This window comes from Didymosphaeria variabile, assembly GCF_027946475.1.
Source record: "Didymosphaeria variabile strain IMI 356815 chromosome Unknown scaffold_4, whole genome shotgun sequence".
Lineage (NCBI taxonomy): Eukaryota > Fungi > Ascomycota > Dothideomycetes > Pleosporales > Didymosphaeriaceae > Didymosphaeria > Didymosphaeria variabile.
In genome coordinates this window covers 1119401-1144099 of record NW_026611623.1, presented here as the reverse complement: position 1 = coordinate 1144099, position 24699 = coordinate 1119401, and the positions used below count along the sequence as shown (strand labels likewise).

At 52.1% G+C, this 24699-nt stretch overlaps 8 protein-coding genes across 8 annotated transcripts; 4 read left to right on the top strand and 4 right to left on the bottom strand.

The window, feature by feature from the left end:
• Positions 1 to 223: 223 nt before the first annotated feature.
• On the top strand, positions 224 to 707 carry N0V89_005259 (uncharacterized protein; the record flags this gene model as incomplete). The annotated part of the gene is made up of 2 exons (XM_056214036.1): positions 224 to 227; positions 406 to 707. 2 exons carry the CDS (start codon positions 224 to 226, stop codon positions 705 to 707), a joined length of 306 nt encoding a protein of 101 aa, XP_056071303.1.
• A 580-nt stretch (positions 708 to 1287) lies between these two features.
• N0V89_005258 (uncharacterized protein) lies at positions 1288 to 1901 on the bottom strand (the record flags this gene model as incomplete). The annotated part of the gene is made up of 3 exons (XM_056214035.1): positions 1288 to 1515; positions 1637 to 1779; positions 1871 to 1901. 3 exons carry the CDS (start codon positions 1899 to 1901, stop codon positions 1288 to 1290), a joined length of 402 nt encoding a protein of 133 aa, XP_056071302.1.
• Positions 1902 to 4965: 3064 nt separating this feature from the next.
• On the bottom strand, positions 4966 to 6219 carry N0V89_005257 (uncharacterized protein; the record flags this gene model as incomplete). Its single annotated transcript, XM_056214034.1, has 3 exons — positions 4966 to 5156; positions 5206 to 5344; positions 5392 to 6219. The coding sequence occupies 3 exons, from the start codon at positions 6217 to 6219 to the stop codon at positions 4966 to 4968; spliced, it is 1158 nt and encodes a 385-aa protein (XP_056071301.1).
• Positions 6220 to 10175: 3956 nt separating this feature from the next.
• N0V89_005256 (uncharacterized protein) lies at positions 10176 to 11965 on the top strand (the record flags this gene model as incomplete). The annotated part of the gene is made up of 4 exons (XM_056214033.1): positions 10176 to 10278; positions 10328 to 10741; positions 10800 to 11173; positions 11228 to 11965. The coding sequence occupies 4 exons, from the start codon at positions 10176 to 10178 to the stop codon at positions 11963 to 11965; spliced, it is 1629 nt and encodes a 542-aa protein (XP_056071300.1).
• A 137-nt stretch (positions 11966 to 12102) lies between these two features.
• Positions 12103 to 13277, bottom strand: N0V89_005255 (uncharacterized protein; the record flags this gene model as incomplete). Its single annotated transcript, XM_056214032.1, has 3 exons — positions 12103 to 12741; positions 12802 to 13007; positions 13079 to 13277. The coding sequence occupies 3 exons, from the start codon at positions 13275 to 13277 to the stop codon at positions 12103 to 12105; spliced, it is 1044 nt and encodes a 347-aa protein (XP_056071299.1).
• A 1510-nt stretch (positions 13278 to 14787) lies between these two features.
• N0V89_005254 (uncharacterized protein) lies at positions 14788 to 15360 on the top strand (the record flags this gene model as incomplete). Its single annotated transcript, XM_056214031.1, has 1 exon — positions 14788 to 15360. The coding sequence occupies one exon, from the start codon at positions 14788 to 14790 to the stop codon at positions 15358 to 15360; it is 573 nt and encodes a 190-aa protein (XP_056071298.1).
• A 914-nt stretch (positions 15361 to 16274) lies between these two features.
• On the bottom strand, positions 16275 to 17577 carry LAT1 (pyruvate dehydrogenase complex dihydrolipoamide acetyltransferase component (E2); the record flags this gene model as incomplete). The annotated part of the gene is made up of 2 exons (XM_056214030.1): positions 16275 to 17297; positions 17401 to 17577. 2 exons carry the CDS (start codon positions 17575 to 17577, stop codon positions 16275 to 16277), a joined length of 1200 nt encoding a protein of 399 aa, XP_056071297.1.
• Positions 17578 to 18460: 883 nt separating this feature from the next.
• SEC7 (guanine nucleotide exchange protein for ADP-robosylation factor) lies at positions 18461 to 24451 on the top strand (the record flags this gene model as incomplete). Its single annotated transcript, XM_056214029.1, has 2 exons — positions 18461 to 22568; positions 22617 to 24451. The coding sequence occupies 2 exons, from the start codon at positions 18461 to 18463 to the stop codon at positions 24449 to 24451; spliced, it is 5943 nt and encodes a 1980-aa protein (XP_056071296.1).
• Between the last annotated feature and the right edge of the window lie 248 nt (positions 24452 to 24699).

The window sequence follows — 24699 nt, the reverse complement described above, 5'->3', positions numbered from 1 at the left end:
TACATCCGCACAAAATGTGCTCATCCGGTCCAGATGACATTTCGAGCACAATGCCAATCCCTGCTGCGTGCCCAGCGAGTAGGACTACCACGTACGGCGTGTACCACCTCCCCTCACAGAGATACAAACGTGTGCGTGCACCACCGGGTCATCGTGGAGTTGCAGGGCTAGATCGCTTAGGCTCGAATGATGCGTGCAACGGGCGATCGAATCCTCCCAAGCCATGGGTCTCCGAAGAGGAAGTCAATGCCATACGTGCGGAGGTGAACGTGGTGGTGTTCACGCCGAGGATTACAGAAACAGAGAGAAATGGTACGTAAAGTAACGTCCCCTGAGTTATCGCAGGATGGGCAATGCGATAGCCGCGGTTCACTCACTGACTCTGTCACTTAGTCGCGCGCATAGCTGCGCTCCGCTTCGACATCCAGCGCGACGCCGACGACCTGGCGCGCCTTGAGTGGAAACTGCATTATATCCGAAATCGACAGGTTACTGTGCATGTTGCCAGGAAGGCTTTGAAGGGGGGCGAGGGCCCTTTGCTTGTGGATGAGTTGATGGAGTGGGAGTGGAAGGGCCGCTGGGTGGGAGGGCCGAAGAAGTGCGATTCTGGGGTAGTAGTGGAGGCGGTGGCAGAGGGTGGGCAGGGTCGGAAAGAGAAGGCAGAAGTTGGTGAAGTGGAGGAGGGAGGGGACGCGGGGCAAGAATGAGCGAGTAAAGGAAAGCAGGAGGACTAGGTGAAAGAGGAGGTGGAGTGGGAAGGGCAAGAGGAAGAGGAAGAGGCTGATGTGGCATCGAGGGAGGTGCGGATTCTACAGGGTTGGGCAGTCGATGGTTTGCAGGAACGCTGTCGAGGCAAGACATACCTCAACGAGAAACCGGGCACGAGAACATTACATGACCATATGGCATTGGAATCGCCGGCGGGGGAAGCAGAGGAGAAATGCAAGAATGAATAAAAGTACACCCGTAGCCATACCCTACCGCAGCATTGTCATGCTATGTAATCTGTTCAACACTTAAACATACTGAGATATCGTACAATTTGAATCCGCTCCCTGAAACACTGCTTCTCCCTGCCTCCTCAAGCAATCCCCTTCGCCAACATATTCCCAAGCTGCTTACTAATATACTTCGTTCCCTCTGCCTTGATCGCCGGCACCGCATACTCGTTGAACAACTTCTTGCCTTCCTTCTGCCACTTACTTCCCTTAGTTTCTGCTCTCGGACGCACCGGCCTACTCCCACTGCTCCTCCTCGGCTCATCAACCTCTCTCTCTGGGTGGGGCCTTACCGGCATCCTTTCCCTATCATCGTCTCGTTCCCGGTGAATGTCTCGTTCCCGGTGAACATCGCGTTCACGATGATGAGGATGACGCCGATCATGCCTGTTGTCGGAGAAGTAGTCTTCCTCTCTATGGCGACGACGACGAGGTGCATAGTAGTCTTCTTCCGGTGGTGAGCGTTCGTGGTTGCGAGGAGAACGCCTAGGAGGAGGCCGGCGTGGTTGTGGGCTGGCTGAGGAGCTGGATGAAGAAGGGGAGGGGTGGGCGATAGGTGTTTGCGCGGGGCCGACGGCGGTCTGGGGTTTCGTGAGTAAATGATTGATACGGGTGATAGGATGGGAGGTGTGGCGTACGTTCTTTCTCTGGGACAGCGTCGTAGCGAGGATATCGAGGCCGTCCAGTTGACGGAGGCGGAACTTGGGGTTCAGGTCGAGGATGACGAGATCGTCCAGTTGACGGAGGCGGAATTTGGGCTTCGGGTTGAGGGGGATAATGTCTGCCTCCGTAGTCGTCCATGTCTGGTGTTGTCAGTTTCCGTATACGGAGGATATGCCTGAGCTGGGAAGTGGGAAATGATTCTGACTCACGGTATGGCTGTGCTGCGTATCGTGTACTCATTTGGATGATATTGATGTGGTTTGTGAAGTTTGAAGAATATGTCTCCTTCTCAACCGTCTTCTCACGCGACTATATCTCTTTCCTCCCCCACGGCCTATCCCACACAGCCCCTGCACTTCTGCTTCCCCAGCGCCAGCGCCAGCAGCGCCGCTCCCCGCATGTCGTCATAATCACCCGAACGTCTACCAAAACCGTCAGCTTCTCCAGTCGGAAAGAATGTCGTTAAATGTCAGCTCCAGTAGCAGTTGCAGTTGGTGTTGAGTATGCAGAAATGTGGAGTGCGGACTCTAGAGGTGTGCGCTGGCGCGCTACGAATGGGTCGCTGATCACGCGCGCTGTGGTCATCGTGCATCTCATGCCACGCACGATAGGAGCGGGCCGCATTTGCCTCTGCCCGTGTTTAGATGTTAATTGTCAACTTAGGAAATATGGGCGCACCCCCAGATACGAAAGTGGAATAATGAAACAGCAATGTCAGGGTCCCAACGCTAAGCCGGACTTGTTAGGTTACGGTTGATGCCACGGACTTGCCCTGTCAGGTAACTCTTTGAAAGGTATCGATCGCAGTACTTTTAGTGCCATGCGTGGTGTGATTAGCGGTGAGCCTTAAACATGGTGAAGAGCCTATCGAGGCTAAATAGTGCGTGTTTGAGCGAAGGAGGAACCGTTGCGAGATGGCGCTAGATCGCCTCATTTGTTAGTGTGTAAATATCCTTAGTCGACTCGACTACGAGGCCTTCAGGACCGACAGAGGGACTTCTTCGGTCCGAAGAATGCATCATCGACATCGTGACCTTTCAGGATCGGCCGGACGTCGCCAGTGCCGAAGATTATAGGAATGCGAAGGATATTCGACTTCGTAGATAACCTCGCTAAACCTTGCGAGAAAGTAGCTGTTCCATCAAACAAAGAGAAAGTAGGAAGGCGAATCCGAGTCATTACGGAAGCAGCGTACACTATGTAAAGTCTGTGCATCTATCGCAGGCAAGCGCGATCTGGACGCCGGTACCACTTGGTCCGTGCCATGGTTTGGGGGCTGGGGCTAGGCAACAATGTTCGCCTTGTAACCACCTACACCGCGCCCTGCAATTACCTGTGCATTCAGCATCTTCTAAAAGAGATACAAGGCTTCATGTGCCTGTCTGGACGATGAAAGCGATGGAATGCCCATGACTTCCAGATGTCACGGCAATGTGCCCAACAGAAGTTCTGCGCTTCCGTCGCATTTCACTCAAGCCAGCTCTCCAATCCAGCACCCGTCTACGGCTCGCCAAGGCTAACACGACAGATGCAATCTAAAAATTCGTTCCGAGCCTCCTGCGGGCTTTACGCCTCGCTCCAAGATCTCTCCAGTTGACCGGCTACCGCACCTCTGGTATGCCTCTGTGCGGCGCAGCACCAGGGGGATGCTTCCGAAACAGAGAGCTTGAATGGCCCTTCTGTGGTCGAAAATGTTGACGAGGACGCAAAGTGCAGCACGTTCTGGGCCGGAACGTTATCCTCTTCTTCTCTAGCCACGACTATTCGCGAAGGACTCGGGCATGAAGCATCAGGCTGAGCGCTTACCTTTGCGTGCTCCAGCCCTCTTATTCGCCCCCAGGCGAATTACAACGCCATTTTCAGGCCATCTGACAAGGGTACAATGCTTTCCGGACTTGATTGGGGCTGAAGGTTGCTATGTAAGGTACACATGCGGCCGTCTCCATGCGTTTGCGAAGCTCCTTGTTTTCCGTTCTTTCCCTCGAGCGCGAGTTTCCTCGTCAAAAATCTCTCAAGATGCGCATTCTTTCTTCTCTTGCCTTGTGCTCCTCGTTAGCGACAACAATCTTCGCTTTTGGCACATCGCCATGTTATTACGCGAACGGTACAGAGACCAACAACCCTGAGATTAAGCAATGCTCAAACGGAGTGTCCACAATGTGCTGTAGCCTAAACCGGGCGAACACACCCGGTAACGAGACCAACGAGATGGGCTGGACCCAGGACGAATGCTTATCGAACGGTTTGTGTCAAAACCGCGGCATGGCAAATGGAGTGGCAACGACGAGCTGGTGGCTTGAATATTGTACCAATTCAGACCCGGAAAGTAGCGAATGTCTAGACGTATGCCGACACACTCGCGACGCAGCTGGGGGTTCAAGGATGACACCGTGTGGAGTTTCGGGAGACGGCAGTTACAATGCACTCGATGATACCAGGGAGGTTACCAAGTGGTGTTGTGGCGATAGCGATTCTTGCTGCACAAACAACATGGGAGTTGTTGAGCTGCCGAGCAATTTCACTGGGCATGCGGTCACAGCGAGTGCGTCTACATCCTCACCTACAGCCACTGACCAAACATCGTCTCAAGCTTCACCAACCTCATCACCTACACCGTCCGAAAGCAAAGCGACAGAAGCAGGGAATAATGAGTTGTCTACAGGAGTCAAGGCAGGCATCGGTGCTGGCGCTGCTGTTGGTGTCATCGCCATTTTACTTGCCGCCTTCTTCGGTCACAAAGCATATGGATATCGGAAGCTGGCCAAGCAGCGCGAGGTGGAAGACAAATACGCATTGCAGCCTCAAGTTTACGGTGATGAACAAAAATATGCACATTCGGGTTACGTCGCTTCCGAACTTTACGCGACCTCACCCCCAGCAGAGATGCCGATATCAGAACGCTTAAGGTCACCAAGCGAACTTCCGGGGTCGCATGACCGCCATGATAGACATTGATGATTCGATGCAGTTCATCTAGTCAGCAGAGACCATGATCTCATCAATCTCAGAATGCAAAGTCAACACTACCGCGACAGCAAACATAACGTCCAATGCACGCAAGCATTCGCGGCGAACTTAACGGCACTCGCCCAATCGTATGTTCGATCGGTGCGGGAGATGGAACTTTCTGTCGGATGTGGACTGGACAATTCGGCTCACCTCCACTACACAATTGGAAACATCCCGGCTGTCGATTGGAAGCTGGGCTTGTCGCGGCAACCGCATTCCAGGGAAAGATCAAACGACTTGCACGATGATTGCAGACGTGCTGTAACATAATACATAATATGACGATATCCTTTCATCATTTCTGCCTCATTTGCACCTGAAGCCACCGCTTGATGACGTTGCGCCGCTCCTCCTCGTTGGCTTGTTCAAACTCAGCTTCGCCCAGCGTCAACACTACATTCCTAGCCGGTAGGTTTCCTCCCGAAGCCGACTTTTGGATCTCTTTGTAGATGCCGTAAAAGGAATATCCAACGATTCCGACAGCAGCTGGACGCAATTAGCATACGAACAACACATCTACAGATGGGACGGTTACCTTCACCGAAGTTGCACGTGAGGTTTCCAAATCCTTTGCAGAAGCCTTTACCGACTCCGGCAATGCCTTCCTTTTGCGCACCCTTGACTGGCATCCAAAAGAAGTCTTTGACACCATCATATGTACCCAGTACAAGCGTCTGCTTGCTGTTAGGCTAACGCTTGATCGAATCGAGGCGAAACATACCTTTCCTCCTACTACAAATCCACTCTTCAGGTCGACAACCTCTTCGCGAGGTCTCAATTGCTCCCCATACAGCTTCGGCGCGTTATGAAATCCTCTCGTCAAGCTATGCGTATAGGTCATTGGAGTTTTGATGGCTGTCTCCACGATTTTTCGACAACCCTTGTACGTGCCGACGCCATAGTGCACCAGTGCTTTCGGACCAACCATCAGTGCATTATCAGTCGACCGCTCGTTCTCCCGCGCCCACGTCGATGCCTGTGATTCCCGAGCCAGCGCTTCGTTCCGTTCTGATTCCCGTGCCAGAGGCCCAAGTTTGCGCGCTACTTCTACCGGGCCGCCAGCAGCCCCAAGCAAGATATCTCCGAGAACATCATAACTACTTATGATGACGGCTGACAAGGGATCTGTGGGGTTATGTGGGTTTGTTCGTGAAGAAGAAGGAGAAGATGGACGTTCAAGGAGTGATGGTACAAGCTCGAGTTGTTTGGTGGTGAGGATGCCCTCGCGGACTAAAACGGCGGCAGCCAAGGGACACAGCGCCATGCCTCTCTTTTTCTTCACCGTCCATGTGGCCGGTCGATCATTCAGAACGCTGCATCTAATAGCATCTGCGGTGTTGTTCGCCCAGTCCACGGGTTTGCGGGCCGGAACGATGGTAGACGAGCGTCGGATGAGAGGTCCCTCGTCGCGAGTGCCGGATGGTCCAGCTGAGTATGACGGGGACGGTTGATCGTGGTGATCATCGGATTGCCTTCTCTCCAGAAGCGGAGCCTTCTCAGGCCTGAAGACTTCCGCATCGACACTTTCTTCCCCAGTGCTAGTCGTCATCGAATACGCAGGCGGGGCGTAAAGGTCTGCATTACTTTGCACCTCTTCCCGTCCAGAAGAGGGGCGATTGTTCTCTATTTTTCGTCAATCTCCTGCATTTGTTTTGTTCTGGAGGAATCTTGCCTTCAACATTATCGCTCCCTTCACCGCTCCCTTCAAATACAGCTCGTATACTCGGGGCCGTCATCGTGTCCTTTTTCTCAATGTGCTTGGAATTAGAAGAAAGCCGACAGATTCCAAATGGCCAGTAATATCGATATCAATCGTCCCGAGCTCATCTTTATGCCATATATCGGCCGTCGAAGGATCGGGTGGAGGTGCTAAGTTAGGCAAGCGCTAGTCCCAAGACGGTGATGCTTGAGAGGTCCGTCTGCCTTAAGGCTGAATGCGCAGCACGATACGCGTCGTACATCAACAAATCGTCGAATCATGGTCGCAAGGAGTTCCGCTCTTCTTAGCGGCGATCATGGTAGCATGTCACTGACAGATTCGTGATGGAGACCACCGGTTCCACTTGAGGGAGCGTTTCAATGTTCGATTGCAATCACTGCTACCTCCGAGTCACAGCGACCTAGAAATTGTCAGATGTGCGCTGAGAAAGAAGCAATGCGTTCGCCTGATTGTTTTTGAATCTATTTAACCTGGAATAGGATATCTCGCACGAGTAGGTATGCGGAGCACCATTGAACTTGATGGAAAGGATCGAGCCGAGCGCTAGCGGAGGCTCGTTCCGATTAGTCATACACTTACCGACAAGTCTTACATTCGTGATTGGTGAAGGAAGCGATGGTTTGGTATGAAACGCGATGTGACAGGCATAGCACCTCGCAAGCCCTACCGCATTGGGAACTCTATCGAATGCACTGTAACAGTAAATCGAGTCCAGTTACTTCCCGGACGCGAAAGCCCTTGAAACTGACATTGTCATGATTACATTGACCGTAACTTGACTTGCTAGATCAATGGTTACCGAGAGCCCTGGTCAGTACACCGACGTCATTTTGATTTCGTTGGTTGAACAAGGGCTTAACAGAGCTCGAAGGGACTCACGAAGTTGTGCAGTGGGTCCGTTAGTTGTAGAGCCGATTTGATCGTACCGCGGTTACTTTCAGCCCTACGATACTCAACATCAATAAGACCCGCGCTTTCACATCTCGAACCGCACGTATAGTGTGGAACACGTCAGCTTGTATTTACTCGCAATCGCATGGGAACCTATACTGCCGAACTGATCTCACCTGCGTCAGTGCTTGCACTCAAATCTTGGTAAAGTCAAAAGAGGAGATGCTCTCAAACCATGGTCAGGGTCAGAGGTTCGTCTTGATTAATCTAGCTGCGCCTTTCTATCTCAATCGTTGCGCAATTAAGGAACCTGACTTCAACCCATGGTTGCGAAGCTTGACGAAAACTGGCGCACGCAGAAAATGTCGTTTTGCCCATCAACAATGTTCTATAAGACCCCATCAGCAATCTTTACTGTCTGATCGTACTTCAGTCTTGGTAAACTATATCATCCCACGGAATTTTACCATACCGCGCCCTTCTGAGAGAGTAGCGAGCTTCTCCAGCATACCACGCAGATTGCACCCCACTCAGCTACCCAAAACAGACACAAGTATTGACACAATGGGCTGTTTCTCGAGCAAGTCTTCTCGGGACTCCGGTTCTTACCCCACGCCCTCGCGCCCTGCATGGAACTCGAACTCCGAGAAGGCATCCACCACCGCAAAGAAGACATGCTGCTGTAGATGTGTAAAATCTTCGCAGGGACACGTTGATGGAAACACACAGAGTGGCACTAATGGTCGGGATTCCATCTTCGGTAAGTACGATCCAGTTAAGGCTGTTGGAGGAGCATATGGGAGATCACGGGAATTGGTATTGAGCTGATAGCCATGAAGGGCCTGGAAATCGTTACCGACGGAGCAACGACGCGGGAGCTTTCGGAGTTGCACAACCCGGTGGTGATTCTGGCGGAGGCGGTGACTTTGGAGTAGGTGGTGACTGTGGAGAAGGCGGCGCTGGAGGAGGTGGTGACTGAGGTCTATGAGAAGCTTACCACGGATGGTTGCATTGAAAGCATTGAAAGCGGAGGGCTCTATCTACTAGGTTAAAACTTCCGAGCCCATCCGTCATATTCAAGACATGCATTTGTAGTAATGGCTCTAGAGCGCATGCTAGATGATACCCATAACGTTCTTGAAGGCCAAGGTTTTCACCTCATGGACTCTGTGATCATGTGCAGCAACAGCGACAGTAGGCTTACATCCATCTATTCTGCGCTACCCGCACAACTAGAGCTTTGAACGAACCTTTGCATCACTGAAATTGTATATTTAGCATGATTGAAACCCTTGCGGAGTCTAGCGCTGCGCCACCTCCCCGCATTCTCGTATCTCTGGGTTTATCTTCTCGAATACCTGCTCCAGCTCATTTTCTTCCGTGGTCCGAGGGCTGACACTGCCGGAGAAAAGCAAGACTGGGATGAGACGGCAACATACAAGCCAGCATGCCGATTGGTTATGTTCGTCTCCCATTCAGCCGCACAACACGGGAGCACGAATCTGGACTATGAACTAGAATAGCGACGAACGTGTTATACGATCATGAATGCGAGGTGCGAGATACGAATAGGACTGGGGACCACAAAAAGGCTGCGTTTGGTAGGCAGGTGTCAGTGTATAAAGAACGACCTCGGCCGTCCCGAACCAGCCTGTTTTCATACTCTTAGATACAAATCACAGCTCCATCAACTCTCTACTTGCAGCTTCACCCTTCCTTCAACATGAAATCCTCTTGCTTTTGGCTTGTCGCTCTCGCAGCCCCCATCTTGGCCGACACCTGTACGAAAGACCCAGCCGGGGGGAAAGGTTATTACTGTGGTGAGTCTCGAACTCATTGACTCTAGAATTCTTGATGCTTATATCATCCCAAGGCCAGGTTGTCAATAAATCAGGCCGCGAGCTGCGCTATACCACCGATCCATCTCTAACCAGCAGCCGTCCTAACAAGTGCAAGTTCTGGAACTGGCCGGGGCAGTGAGTACATCCTGGATGTTATCATCGTTTTCTTCCAGTTGGTGTCTTTTTTCGCAAAGGTCATCGAAATAATTTGCTGACCCTTTGTAAAGCGATGAACCAATCAACTGCACCCAAAAGTACCTTGCGAATGGTAAAACTGCTGGATCGGGTTACGTTACTACTCCCGGAGTTGACGTAGACGGGTTTACGTTCGCAGATGTGGAATACGATTATGATGGGCAGCGAATCACGCGAGGAGTGTGGATCAAAATCTCGTCCAACGTGAAGGTGGAATGTTTGGGGCCGGCGTCGAAGCCGAACTGTTATTCTTATTGATAATACAAACCATCAATGCCGGGTAACGTTTGGCAGACCGGTAGTATGAGAAATGAAATTTCCATCGCTCTAGTTCCTCATATCTTGCGATGTCTTTCAGGAAAAAGTTTAGCCTGGTGTTGGTTTGTCTGAGTCAGTCATCCTTCACACTAGCCTCGTTCCTTCCCCGCACACGTCACTCTTCCCCGCGTTCAGTTTCACCCGCCAAGCAGCCACGGACAACTTCCGGGGAGACTTCGTTACAATCTACCTATGAAAACATATACACCAAGCTTGCCAACCTCTCGCCAAGTACTTTCCCCGGATATAGACAATGGCCATCACAAAAGTGGCAGGTGTGAGCAACGATGCGAGCCCGCGTGAGCATCCCGAAGATTTTCCTGTTCTTTGAAGGATTCGATATGGCGAGTATATATTTGGTCGAAACTGGAGACGACGGGCCCCACGACCCTGACCCACGGCGCCTGCGGGTATCTGTTGGGACCGCCTGTTTGTGCGAGCGCAATCAAGAGCTGGCCTTCTAACTTGAGGACATTCACGACATTAGTGCTTGAAAGATTCTCATTACGAGGCTGAGAGTACCTCCATCACGTCGGCAATATGGGTTGGAATACTCACGCAGATGGAACGCAAGATCCGCCCGAGGTGCGCAATTGGCGCATACACATAATAGCGCTGGTGGCTTCGATGTCCGCCCTTGCGAGTAAGAGGACGGTTACACCTCTCGGACGCGCTCACTGACAGTAAAACAGTGGGTTACGACACAGCCGTTATAGGCGGAACAATGGCGCTGCAGTCGTTCATTCGAGACTTCGGATGGGAGGACGTGTCGACGGGTACGCGCAACACCATCCAGGCGAACATCGTATCGACATTTCAAGCTGGGTGCTTCTTTGGCGCTTTGTTGACCTTTCCAATCGCTGAGAAATTTGGCCGGAAAAGAACAGTCATGCTAGCCGGTCTAGTGTTCTTGCTAGGCGCAGCCCTCCAGACCGCTGCGGAAGGCAATCTCAACTTGATCTATGGTGGTAGAGCTATCGCAGGGTTGGGCATCGGAGCGTCATCGCTTACTGTTCCCGTCTACATCGCTGAAGTCGCACCTCCATCCATTCGCGGTCGACTTGTTGGAATATTCGAAATCGCCTCGCAAGGCGGCGGCATGCTGGGTAAGTGTTCGCTTGATACATGGATGGCGCATTCATTCCGCATTCTGACAATGGATAGGGTTCTGGATCAACTATGCCACCGACCAGACTGTCAACGTCAACAACAAGGCGCAATGGATCATTCCTCTATCATTGCAACTGGTTCCTGGGGTGTTGTTGGTCTTGGGTATGTTTTGGTGCCCAGAATCTCCACGCTGGCTTGCTAGGGGTGACAATTTCGACGCCGCGGAGAAGATCCTGACTATGGTGCGCGGCTTACCTTCGTCTCATCCGTACATCATGCACGAGATGAGCGAGATCCGCGCACAAGTCGAAGAGCGAAGTACGAACCACATGAACAAGTCGGCACAATTCAAGAAACTGTTCCAGAAGGGTACTCGCAATCGCATGGGCATTGGTCTTGCTTTGATGTTTCTGCAGTCATTTACTGGGGTAAGTTTTATTTTTCGAAGCCGTTGCAAGCTCTGTGGCTGACAATCGCTTTAGGTCAACATCATCACATATTATGCTCCTCGCATCTTCGAGACCCTTGGTATCTCCGGCACTTCCCTAAAGCTTTTCTCCACCGGTTTCTACGGCATCGCAAAAACCCTCGGAATGATAACATTCACCGTCGTCGTCGTCGAAAAGGTCGGACGCCGCAACGGCCTCATCTGGGGGGCTGCTCTAGGCTGCATTCCCATGTGGTTTATCGGTGGGTACGTTATGCGCGCAGACCCCGCTGCCGCTGCTTTGCGAGGAGACGTCACCAGAGATGGTTGGGGTTACCTCGCGATGGTATGCGTATATGTTAATGCGTTCATAATTTGTGCCACATGGCAGGGCATCACCTGGACATATGCGTCTGAGATCTTCCCGCTCGACATCCGCATGCTGTGTGTGTCGCTTACCACTGCGGATACCTGGCTGGGCAGCTTCATCATCGCACGCAGTACACCTTACATGATTTCCGACCTCGGATATGGTGCTTACTTCTTCTTTGCGTCGATACTACTTTGTATGGGCATTTGGGCATTTTTGTTCGTACCGGAGACTAAAGGTGTTTCGCTGGAAGAGATGGACGCCTTGTTCATGAGGCCTATGCATCAAGTGGTGTGGGCCCAGATCAGAAAGAGACCTTTACCGATAGACGAAACTGAAGCAGAGAGGAAGAAGGGTTTGCAGTCGAGCAGTATGGAGAAAGATATTGGCATTGAGCAGTCTGAAATTGCGCCTGCTAAGTAAGTTGAGATGAGATTCTTGCGTGGAGAGGCTAGAAGACAACACCAAATTGGAACATTTTGTGGGCTCTATAGGTACATGATTTAGATAATGACAGTGGTAGCAAATTGTAATCTGCTGAAACTCTAACAAAATGCCCACTAGACTCCCACCACCACTTTCTGGTTGCTCACTCCCGCCTGGAGCACTTTCAATGCATCCTGAATCTTCCCGACACCACCTTCGACCACACGGTAAGGCGGTGGTACGATGACTCCACTTTCAAGCCATTTCGGAAGATCTTCGTTAAAGACCTTAGAGCCTAGCTCAATCATGTCAGGCTTGTACCAGACCTCTTCACCGTGAACCATATCAGCGTTGATTCCGTCCAGCTTTTTGAAGTCTTCCGGCCAGGGCGCCGTGTGTGCAACATTCTTCACGGTAGCTGTCGATTTGGATAGTATATCCTGCACGGAGCCCAGAGTCGCCACTGAGGTGATAGTGTCTGCTACGTAAGCGATAGGTTTTCCCTCACGCTCAGCTGCAGCCACGGCATCCTCAACGACAGTGTCTGAATGATAATCAAAGAGCAACTTAGCGCCAAGAGATCGCAAGTACTCATGATTCTTCTTGCTCGCGATGGCATACACATTCAGGCCTGCCGCTTTAGCGAACTGAATGGCAAGATTGCCTACAGTAGAGGCGCCTCCCCAGATGAGCACGGTAGCGTTTGGCGGCGGGGTCTTGAGTTCGGGCTTTGGCAGGCCAAGCACATGGAAGAGCATCAAGTACGAAGTGATCTAGATGAAACAGTAAGCAATCCATGCAGGCCCGAGCATCATTTGTTTCAGGTGCCTCACAGTGGCTGTCGTAAGCGTAGCAGCCTGTTCAAGACTGATGTTGGAAGGCAGCTTTGAAGTCGAAGTCGCGCGGAATATGGTGTAGGTTTGATATGAGGCATTCTCTGGCTTCTGGGAGATCATGCCATCTGCCCCTCCAAGGACGCGATCGCCTGGTTTGAATTTGGTAACATTCGATCCTACGGATTCGACAATGCCACTTGAGTCTGCTTGGCCGTTAGTGCTTTGTTTCAAGCTTATGGAAAGATGAGATTTGAGGAATCTGTGCTTCACGTACCAGTACCCAAAATGGCTGGGTAAGATGAAATAAACATTCCAGACAGCTGGCGTTTCCAATCGAGTGGATTGAGTCCGATAAAGTGGTTGCGTACCAGAACTTCATCAGGCCCAGGCGTCGGAATTGGGCGCTTTTCGACAACAAGCTCAGCTTTTGCGGCTGGCACAAGAGCCGCAAGGTTTTCTGCTTGGTTTGACATCTTGTGAATGAAATATGCTGTGAATGGGATGCTTGGATGGTTGAGGAGTGCAAGTAAAGGACATGCAGCTCATCCGACCCCACTGAACCATCTTTTATACCTCCTTAGGAACAGTTCTGGGTTCATTCTAGCGGACATAAGCTCGCTGTTTTCGCCTGTATCGTGGTGGAAGTTGAGGTAGGACCCAAGGCCAAATCGGCCGGCGAATTTGGCCGGTAGGATTTAGTCATACCACTTCCGGGAAAGCGCGCTTTGTCAGCCGCTCTTCACAGGTCGGATTTGTTGACGCTCCGGGAAATCCGAGCATGTAGGTAGGATTCGCTGTAGATCTACTCGAAAGATCTAGAGGAAGCGCGACCATCTCGTGTTCGTTGCTCATGGACTACCTGTCAGGCTGAGGCAGGCTCGGTCATCACATGCGACCGGAAATTACCCTTAGGTGACTATCTGGATGGCTGGCGAAGAGGGGTCAAGACCTATCAACCGCGGTTCAGAACCATTGTACTTTTGCTCTCTATGCAGGAAGCCATTCAGTCAAGGTAGATTCGACGTTGCTCTCAAACAGCTTTCAATTGTGTCAATACGGCAAGACTAACACATCGCAGAAACCTCATGCACGCGGCACATCAAATATTGCCGACGCCGTGCTGCTCAGCAACAACAGACTCGGCCTAAGGCCTGTCATTCGTGCCGTTCGGCCAAAACTAAATGCGATTTCAAAGATCCCTGCTTTCGCTGTACCGATAAGCAACTCCCATGCTCCTACGGTAGGAATCGGCCCCCAGTGTTCGCCGCAGATCGAACCGGAGGCAGAGTGGTACCGAACCATGAATCTGTCCTCGACCTAAGTGGCAGGATTGCCCGCCATGAGCCACACACGTCTGCGCACACCGGAAAAGAGACACAGACCACCCATAGGGGTCCTGAAGACACTCCACCAATCACATTGGATGACTTGACCGATATCAACGTCTTCGATCAATCAGGATACGCACTACCCGCAGGCCATCATCGAGACTCAAATCAACGTAAAGACTTCTCGTTACCACACATCTTTGTAGACACCCCACATGGAATCTCAGATACTGTTGACAATGGCATAGCTCGGACTATCGAGCCATCACCAAGTCTAACTATCGCTCAAAACACACTTTCATTCGCAAATCCTCCATCTTTGACAGTTACACGACCACTAAGTGCCCCAAGTCTCCTATCTAACGGCTGCCGACAGTTCCTCCTGTCGATTATCGATTCATATCCTCGTATGATTGCGCAGGAGAACAACTTACCGCCATTCATTCATCCCTATGGTTGTAGATTGCATTTCGATGGCCGGCTACCCAATGCAAGCATCATCCACGGCGGAATATTTGACGGAGCCCCACCCCTGAAACAATTGGAAGCGTGCATCAGTACTGCACGCATGCTCGCATCCCGACCCTGCTCGGACGGCATGAACGACTTTATATGGCGCATCATAGAGAGCGAACACAAACACATCGTCGACAAAATGAACGAATTCTCGCTAGGCGAATCGATAGCAGCGCTCCAATCAATAATGCTCTACGGGATAATGCGCGTCACGATCTCCGGCCGTAGCTACTCCGAGATCAACTCTAGCATTGTCCGAACAATGGAGAAACTCTCGTTCCGATGGTCCGCGCTTACCGCCACTCCTTTCAGCACTCGTCATACCCGCGACACGCGACCTACATGGGAGGAATGGATCTGCGAGGAAACACGTCGGAGGATCTCAGTGACTTGCTTCCTCCTCGCACTCACCATCGGCAACGACCCTTCCAACCCAATCGTCAATCCTAATAACCACATCCTCCCCGCTAGCAAGGCGCTTTGGGAAGCCCGCACTCGGGCGGCGTGGGAACGGCTTTACGTCCAACAACAAACCAGCGACAGCGCACCGCGCCTCGAAACCGTGGGCGACTTTATAATCGCGAAGCTAGGTGGCGTAGGGCGGAGTAAAAGCGACATGAGTGCAGACCTTGTGGATGATATGATAGGGAAGTGGTACGCAGAGATGGACGGATTGGGCATGATGCTTGCTGCTGTTGTTGCTAGTCTGTAGGAATTTCAAGCTTCATATCACGTATTCAAGTCAACGACCCATCCTCATTTACCCTTCCTGTGGGATCCTGTATCGGCTTTGCGACTCGAGAAAACACGACCTCTCTCACACATAGTCCATGTTCGCCAACCATAGGTTCCTGAGTATGCGAGCCCTTCTCCTGACCCAGACCCAATAGACTGTTACACCTACATATGTTCATCAGTCATCTCTTTCTCTACACAAACAGCAAGAACTAGAGTTGGCATTACCGGCAAGCAGCACCGCAGCTGTAACCGCGGAAGCGTTTTGATACTGACGTACGACGTTGTCCTTGGTGTCGATATCGCAGGGGTCGGATAAGCCTACTTTGAGGCTGGGACAGAAGTAGTTTGCCATAACGAGTGGGCCGTGGAATCAGTAAAATTATTTTTTCGAAAAGTCTGGTCAAAGGTTTAGAACATATACAAGTAGATGCCTCTGAAGCTGGAGTAGATGATGGGAGCTAGATGCTAGAACTATGATGCTTTTTTCTATTCTCAAGCTGGCAGATTAGCAAACAGGTAGATAGAAACGCAAATCGTAAATGTTTCCAGAACACCGTCGAAGCATTGCCCAAACTTTGCGGATGCACACAATTCGACAAACAGTAAAGCATCAACTCAAGGTGGAACGACTCCTGTGTAGGATATTTGTGCTCAAGTCACCAGAGAAGCCTCAGTGACATCCGTGAACATATGGAAATAAGCTTCTATCCTTTGACGCAAGACCTATGCAGAACAACGCAGACATCAATCTGACTGTAAAATCAACTGCCATCCATTGTACAAGATTTCTGCCAAGACACCGCTCGCTCAGATAAAGCTTACACATCCACATCCCCATCAATTCCATCCGTAACCCTAACTTCTACAGCCTAGAAAATTACAATGACTCTATAGCATGAGTTCCAACGGGTTCTCGATCGCCTTCTTCAGCTCCTTCATGAACTCACCACCGACTGCACCGTCGACGACCTTGTGGTCGAAGCTGCCGGTGATGACGATCTGATCATCCCACTCAACGCTCGGTGTGCCGTCTTCTGAAAGCTCGCCGGGTACTGCGACCTTCTGCGTTGTGCCGATTGCGACGATGGTGGCTTGAGGGGGGTTGATAACAGCAGTGAAGCGCTCGACGGCAGCGTTCATGCCCATGTTAGAGATGGTGATGGTTCCGCCCTGGTATTCCTCGGGCTTCAGCTTACCGTCACGCGCGCGCTTACCAAGGTCCTTGATCGAAGAAGAAACAGTCTGGAGACCGAGACCGTTCACGTTCTTGACGATGGGGGTCATCAGACCGACAGGAGTGGCAACGGCGACGGAAACATCGACAACGTTGTGTTGGCGGATGACAACGTTTCCACCCTCCTCGCGCCATGATGAGTTGGCGGCGGGGACCTTGCGTGCGGCGACGGCGACAGCCTTGACGAGGAAGTCGTTGACTGAGAGCTTGTACTCGCCCTTCGAGGAGGCGTTGAGCGCTTCACGGAGCTTGAGCAGCTTGGAGACGGAGATGTTGGAGGCCACGAAGTAGTGAGGGTTCTGCTGCATGCTCTGGGTAAGACGAGCGGCGATAACCTTGCGCATGCTGGTCGCAGGGATGTCCTCGTATGTAACGGCTGCTGGTGCAGTCGCGGGAGCTCCAGCAGCGGGCTGGACGGGTTCGTCCTTCTTCTTCTGGTGACGGTCGAGGGAGAGCTCGAGACGCTTGCCGGAGGAGTCAGATTCGATGGCCTGGGGAGCAGCCTCCTCCTTTGCGGGCGGAGCAGTGCCGGATCCCGACTTCGGTGGCTCGCTGGCTTCAGCAGCCTCGCCTTCCTTCGACGGCGCAGCGGCCTTCTTGTCGCCTCCAGCATCCTCAATCGAGAATGATTCGAAAGCAGAGACATCCTCGCCCTCCTCAACCATGACTGCGATCGGCTGGTCGAAGTTAGCTATGCCACACTTCCAAATGATGTTCCAATGTCCGGTGCGTAATGCCAGCTCATAAGCCGTATGCTCCGCCGAAGGAAGAGAAACTCACGGTGCCAACTGCGACATCCTTCTCACCAGAGTCCTTGAGAATCTTGGCGATGACACCCTCCTCCTGGAACTCAAAGTCCATCTGGGCCTTATCCGTCTCGATCTCCACCAACACATCTCCCGGCGCGATGGTGTCGCCGACCTTCTTTTGCCAGGTACCAATGTTTCCCGCGGTCATGGTAGGGGACAGTGCAGGCATGCTGACCACCGTGTGCGAGGGGAAGGCTGTACATGGCGCAATCAGTATTCATGTTTTCCGGTCGTCTCTGATCAGACAGCGAGGAATGTGAGGCTCACACTTGGAGGCATAGTATCTGGCGAGAGCTGCGAAAGCTGGTGTTCGTCGGCTGCAGACAGGTCAGCAAAGCTTCCCTGGGCGTGGGATGACGACGCAGGAGTAACGTACGATGCGTTCAAGCTTCCTCGCAGGGTAATTGAACCTCTCGAGGTCAATTGGGATCCCGCGCGGGACAAAAAGGTCATTGTCGCAGGCATTGTGACGGGATGCCGATGGGTCCGCTGAAAATTTCCCGGGGCACTCAAGGAGCGAAGGCAGGCAGCACCTGTTTGCGGGAGGAGCGAGGGAAAGATGTAGGAGGAGAGCCCGCGCTCGAGAGTCGGAGAATCGATGTGCTGGGAGATGGAGAGATTGTCGCGCCCAACAGAATCAAAGTGTTTAGCTGTTGGCCGTAGCGGCCGGCCAAGACAATCTCGCTGTTAGTCCCCGACAGGAGCAGGGAGCAGCAGCCACAGGCACGGCCACAGTCGGAGCTGCGACGGGCGAGCGCCGCGCGCTGACAGGGATGCACAACGTCGGGACGGGTTAGGAGGCTGATGCGAAAGACACTTTGTCATTCCACGTTGAATTGTACAGTACAGCGCACCTTTGGTGGCCTTCTTCTGCGACTATTGACTGGTTGCATTACCTTGGCAGGCACAGCCCACAGTACCTGCCGCCTTCCGTCGAGTGCCTTCCTCCGCAATGGTAGCTTGAGGGGCAGATACTAAAGAAGGAGCAACCGCAGGGACACAGCGCATCACGAGCACACCCACAATCCATAATGGCCGACACAGAGCCTTCGCCAGACTCACCGGAGGTCGAGGACAAGTGGCCGAGCGGGCAGATGCAGCAGGAAACAACCGCAGCAGAAGAGGAGGACATGCACGAAGATGCAGGCTCCCACGCGGCATCCGAAGACACAGACGAGAGAGCTCCGCCGACTTCCAGCGCACCACAAACGCCGGCGGAGATGCCCACACCTACTCCCCCGACCCCCAAACTCAATGTGCCTGAGCCAGAGGAAGCAGACTCGCGGCGCACCGCCGAGTTCTTCGACCAGCGCATGCACAGCGACACGCGTCCACGCACCGATTCGCAGTCCACGACCGCCACGGCTGCAACAACAGCCACGCGACCCTCGGCACGGAGCTCGCTGGTCTTTGTAATTACAGCGTTGGAGAATATAGCTGCATCCAAAGATGCGAAGAAGAACAAGAAGCTGGGGGATTCGGTCGCAACGGCCTTGGCAGCTATCAAAGCAGAGGGCGACCCTTCACGCATAAACCCCGAGATACTCTTCCAACCGCTTCAGCTAGCCTCCGAGGCTCCATCAGTGCCCGTTTCGATAGTAGCGTTGGACTGCATAGGTAAGCTGATCAGCTACTCGTACTTCTCCGTGCCTTCCGAGTCGCAGGGCGACAATGAGGCTGCGCCCCTCATCGAGAAGGCTATAGACACAATATGCGAGTGCTTCCAGGGTGAAGCGACTCCGCCGGATGTGCAGCTCCAGATCGTCAAGTCCTTGCTAGCTGCCATCCTCAACGACAAGATCGTAGTACACGGTGCGGGACTGCTGAAGGCTGTGCGATTAACCTACAACATCTTCTTGCTTTCCAAGTCGAGCGCAAACCAGCAGGTCGCGCAGGGAGCATTGACACAGATGGTTGGCACGGTCTTTGAAAGAGTCAAGAGCAGGCTGGCAGCGAAAGAAGCTAGAGTCAACCTTTCACGCGTGTCATTGAACGACAAGGACCCTTCGGAAGAGAATGTCCCCGAGGAGGCCGAGGTCGAAACAGAATTCACAAATGGTACCGAAAGAAGCACAGATGATGCGGAAGAGGAGCGATATGACCCCGAGTCTGGTGAGCCCAGCGACAAGCCAGTAGACAAACACACCGGCCCCAAGATCACTCTGCAGAGCTTCGAGAACAATATGAGCTTCAACGACGACCGGATACACGACAACGCGCCGACCTTAGTTACACGGATAAAGGGCAAGCCAGGGTCAAGGCAAGTTTCTGGCGTAGAAGCTTCGCCAAATCCGCAAGAGGGCGAAGGCTCAGACGAAGAGGAAGAAGATGAGATATTTGTCAAAGATGCTTATCTGGTTTTCCGCGCCATGTGCAGGCTGAGCACTAAGACCCTTGCGGTGGACCACGCGCTGGATGTAAAGTCGCAAGGGATGCGCTCAAAGTTGCTGTCTCTTCATATCATTCACACCATATTACACAACAATATTGCCGTCTTCATTTCGCCATTTGCAACGATAAGAAGCGGCAGTGGCGATGAGCCCACTACGTTTGTACAGGCAATCAAGCAGTACCTCTGCTTGAGCCTGAGTCGCAACGGTGCGAGCTCTGTCAACAAGGTCTTCGAGGTGACGTGCGAGATTTTCTGGCACATGCTTAAATACTTGCGCGTCATGTTAAAGAAGGAGGTCGAGGTGTTTTTGAAGGAGATCTACCTTGCCACCCTAGACAAGAGAAGTGCACCGGCGTTCCAAAAACAATACATTTTGACAGTATTTCGACGGTTAGCAGCTGATCCTCGTGCGCTGGTAGAAATTTACCTCAACTACGACTGCGATCGCACCGCGCTCGATAACATGTACCAACGCGTTGTTGAGCATCTTTCCAAGATATCAAGCACGCCGGTCACTGTGTCGCCTATGCAGCAACAGGCCTACCAAGAACAGCGCGAGAAGCAAGCGAAGGCTTCGGATTGGCAGACCAGAGGGACTTTGCCTCCCTCGTTATCCACAGCATCGATGAACGTCCCTCATGAAAGCGAGCACGCGTATCCACCCGAATATGCTATGAAGCAGGAGTCGTTAGAAGGCCTTGTGGAAATTCTGCGATCGCTGGTGAACTGGTCGGAACAGTCTGTCACCAGCGGTGCAAGAAACTCGACTGTGGATTTGAGGGGTTCGGTCGACAACCTCAGGGCTTCTACCGATAACAGGACTATTTCCGAATCTCCAAATGTGGGAGGTGACTCAGGGACCGTGACACCAATGGTGGAGGACGATTATGGTGAACTGGAGAAGGCGAAGCAGAAGAAGACCGCTCTAACAAGGGCTGTCCGCGAGTTCAATTACAAACCAAAGCGCGGATTGAAGACGTTGATCAAAGAAGGATTCATCGCATCAGAATCTCCCGAAGACATTGCCCGGTTCTTCCACGAGACCGATCTCGTGGACAAGGGACCGCTTGGCGAGTTCCTAGGAGAAGGCAATGAAGAAAACATCAAAATCATGCACGCTTTCGTGGACCAGCTGGATTTCACCAAGACGCGGTTCACTGACGCTCTGCGACGTTTCCTGCAATGCTTTCGGTTACCTGGCGAGGCTCAGAAAATTGATCGATTTATGCTGAAGTTCGCCGAAAGGTATACCACCGGTAATCCTAATGCTTATGCAAACGCCGACACCGCATATGTTCTTTCATATTCAGTAATCATGCTGAATGTGGATCAGCACAGCAAGAAGATGAAAGGTCCTCGCATGACTCTAGAAGACTTCATCAAGAACAACCGTGGTATCAATGACGGTGCCGATTTACCGGATGAGTATATTCGAGATATCTACGAGGAAATCGCGAAGAAGGAGATTGTGTTGCAAACAGAACAAGAAGCTGCAGCAGATAAAGGACTTTTACAGCCTCAACAACAAGGAGGATTGGCTGCAGTCGGTCAAGCTTTGATTGGTGGTGGGCGAGATCTTCAAAGAGAAGTCTACGTTCAAGCATCGGAGGCCATGGCCAACAAGACCGAACAACTGTACAAACAGCTTCTCCGCGCTCAACGAAAGACCACAAGGGCACTGCCAGTCTCCAAGTTCATCCCTGCATCCTCATCTAAACACGTTGGACCAATGTTCGAGGTCACCTGGATGCCTTTCCTTACCGCGCTGTCTGGTCAAGCCCAGGATCACAACATTGAAATAGTAAGGCTCTGTATTGAAGGCATTAAACTGGCCATTCGCATCTCCTGCATATTCGATGTGGAGAGCGCCCGACAAGCTTTCGTTGCATTCTTGGCTCGCTTCACCAATCTCTATAATCTGAGTGAGATGAAAGCCAAGAACATGGAAGCTCTGAAGGTTTTGATTGAAATTGCAAACACAGAGGGCAATCTGTTGCGGGAGTCTTGGCGCGAGGTGTTAACCTGCGTCTCTCAACTCGACCGCTTCCAGCTCATATCGGCCGGGATCGATGAACGCTCAGTACCTGACGTTTTGAAGACCCAGTCGCCAGGTGGAACGCAATCGCGAAAATCGCTCAATGTGCCGAATAACAGGAGACGACAAATTTCGCATACGAACAGTATGCAATTCCAGGCGGACGTTGCCGAGGAGAGCCGCTCCACTGACATTGTGAGAGGCGTTGACCGGATATTCACTAGCACAGCCAACCTTTCTGGAGAGGCCATCGTCGACTTCGTCAAGGCGCTGACCCAAGTCAGCTGGCAGGAGATCCAGTCCTCAGGCCAAAGTGAGTCGCCTCGCACATACAGCTTGCAGAAACTCGTCGAGATTAGCGGCTACAATATGACTCGTGTTCGTTTCGAATGGACGAACATCTGGCAAATACTTGGCGCACATTTCAACGAAGTCGGCTGCCACACAAACACAAACGTTGTTTACTTTGCTCTCAACTCATTGCGACAACTGTCGATGAAGTTTATGGAAATCGAAGAGCTTCCTGGTTTCAAATTTCAGAAGGACTTTCTAAAACCCTTTGAACACATCATTAGCAATGCTAGTGTCGTGTCGGTCAAAGACATGGTACTGCGTTGTCTCATTCAGATGATCCAGGCGCGAGGCGAAAATATTCGCTCTGGTTGGAAGACTATGTTTGGAGTCTTCACTGTGGCTGCACGTGAGCCATACGGTAAGTCGAATGTCTTGTCAGTTGCGCAAAGCTAATATATGTTGATAGAGGGCATCGTCAATCTTGCGTTCGAGAATGTATCGCAGGTGTACAACACGCGCTTCGGCGTAGTGATCTCGCAAGGCGCTTTCGCAGATTTGATCGTTTGCCTCACCGAGTTCTCCAAGAACTACAAATTCCAGAAGAAGTCACTACAAGCTATCGAATTACTGAAGTCATCCGTACCGAAGATGCTGCGTACCCCCGAGTGTTCGCTCTCGGCTAGAGCTGGATTTGTGAAAGAGTCTGACAAAGGCTCATCAATACCCAAGCAACCGACTCGACAGACGCAAGAAGAGCAGTTTTGGTTCCCTGTGCTGTTTGCGTTCCACGATGTCTTGATGACGGGCGAAGATCTGGAGGTACGATCAAGAGCACTCAGCTACCTCTTTGAGACTCTCATAACCTACGGTGGCGACTTCCCGAGGGACTTCTGGGATATGCTCTGGCGGCAGCTACTCTACCCCATCTTCATGGTATTGAAGTCGAAGTCGGAGATGTCGAAGGTCCTAAACCACGAGGAATTGTCTGTCTGGCTTTCCACAACGATGATCCAGGCTCTGCGAAATATGGTCCGGCTATTCACTCACTTTTTTGAATCTCTAGAATACATGCTCGATCGTTTTCTTGATCTTCTGGCACTCTGTATTTGCCAGGAGAACGATACCCTTGCTCGAATCGGCAGTAATTGTTTGCAGCAATTGGTATTGCAGAACGTTCAGAAGTTCACCCCCAGGCACTGGAATCAGATCGTCAGGGCATTTGTCGACCTGTTTGTACGGACTGAAGCGACAGCGTTGATGTCGGCTGCCACAGCAGGCACACCGTCCCAGTCACAGACCCCCAATGGCTTCAATGGAGTTGATGGCGAGAAAACCCCTACAGCACCCGCGAAAGAGCTTTCGCTCCAGAATCCTAGGGAAGAGGAATCAACCAGCAACAACGCCCTTGGAATCAACGGCCTTAACAGCCCACGTCGACCGTCCATAGTAACAAATGACTCCACGAACTCTCTCGCCGCAGAGCAAAAACGCATGCCATCGCCACTGCCCAAACGTCAAACCCAAGAGCTTGAAGACTTCCGACCTGAAAATCAAGACGTCCCGCAACCCCCCGTAGTCGTCACCGCTGCCCGTCGACGCTTCTTCAACCAGATCATCACCAAATGCGTTCTCCAGCTCCTCATGATTGAAACCGTCCAAGAGCTCTTTACCAACGACGCAGTCTACGAAAAAATCCCCTCGGGTGAGCTCCTCCGCCTCATGGCCGTCCTCAAGAAATCCTACCACTTTGCCAAGCGCTTCAACGCGGATCGCGACCTCCGTACCCGCCTCTTCAGAGAAGGCTTCATGAAGCAACCGCCCAACCTCCTCAAGCAAGAATCCGGCTCCGCCTCCGTTTACGTCAGCATCCTCTTCCGCATGTATCACGACACCTCTACCGACCGCGCCGCCTCGCGCGCGGACACAGAAGCGGCGCTCATTCCGCTCTGCGAGGACATCATATCGTCGTACATTGAGCTCGACGAGGAAACGCAGCAGCGCAACATCGTCACCTGGCGGCCTGTCGTCGTCAGCGTGTTGGACGGGTACTGCGGGTTTCCGCCCGGCGAGTTTGAGAAGCATGTGGAGGTTTTCGCGCCGCTGGTTGTGGGGCTATTGGGCACCGAGCTGGCGCACGATATCCAGAGGGCGGTGCAGGCGCTCGTTATGAGAGTGTTTGAGAGTAAAGCTGGCATCGAGAGGGTGCCGCTTATGACGCCGGCGGTGGGTGGGTCGAGGAGTCCGAGGGGAAGTTTTGTCGGGAGTCCGAAGTTGGACCGGAAGGCAAGTCGGGGGAAATGAGGTTGAGTGAGGGTTTTGCTTTCTTCCATTGACCGCATGTGTTGGTGAGGAAAAGCTCTTATCTGTGATAGCATGTAGATGGGTTCTCTTCTTTTGTTATCCTTGTTCATTGTAGCGTTCATTTACTGAGTGCTGTTCTACCTTTTGTCCTGGCACCTTTGTGTCGCAAAAGATGGTGGTATGGACAGGTAGAGGCCAGAGCGTTTGTATAGTATTACCAAAGATAGCCGGCTCAGCTGTAGGTGTGG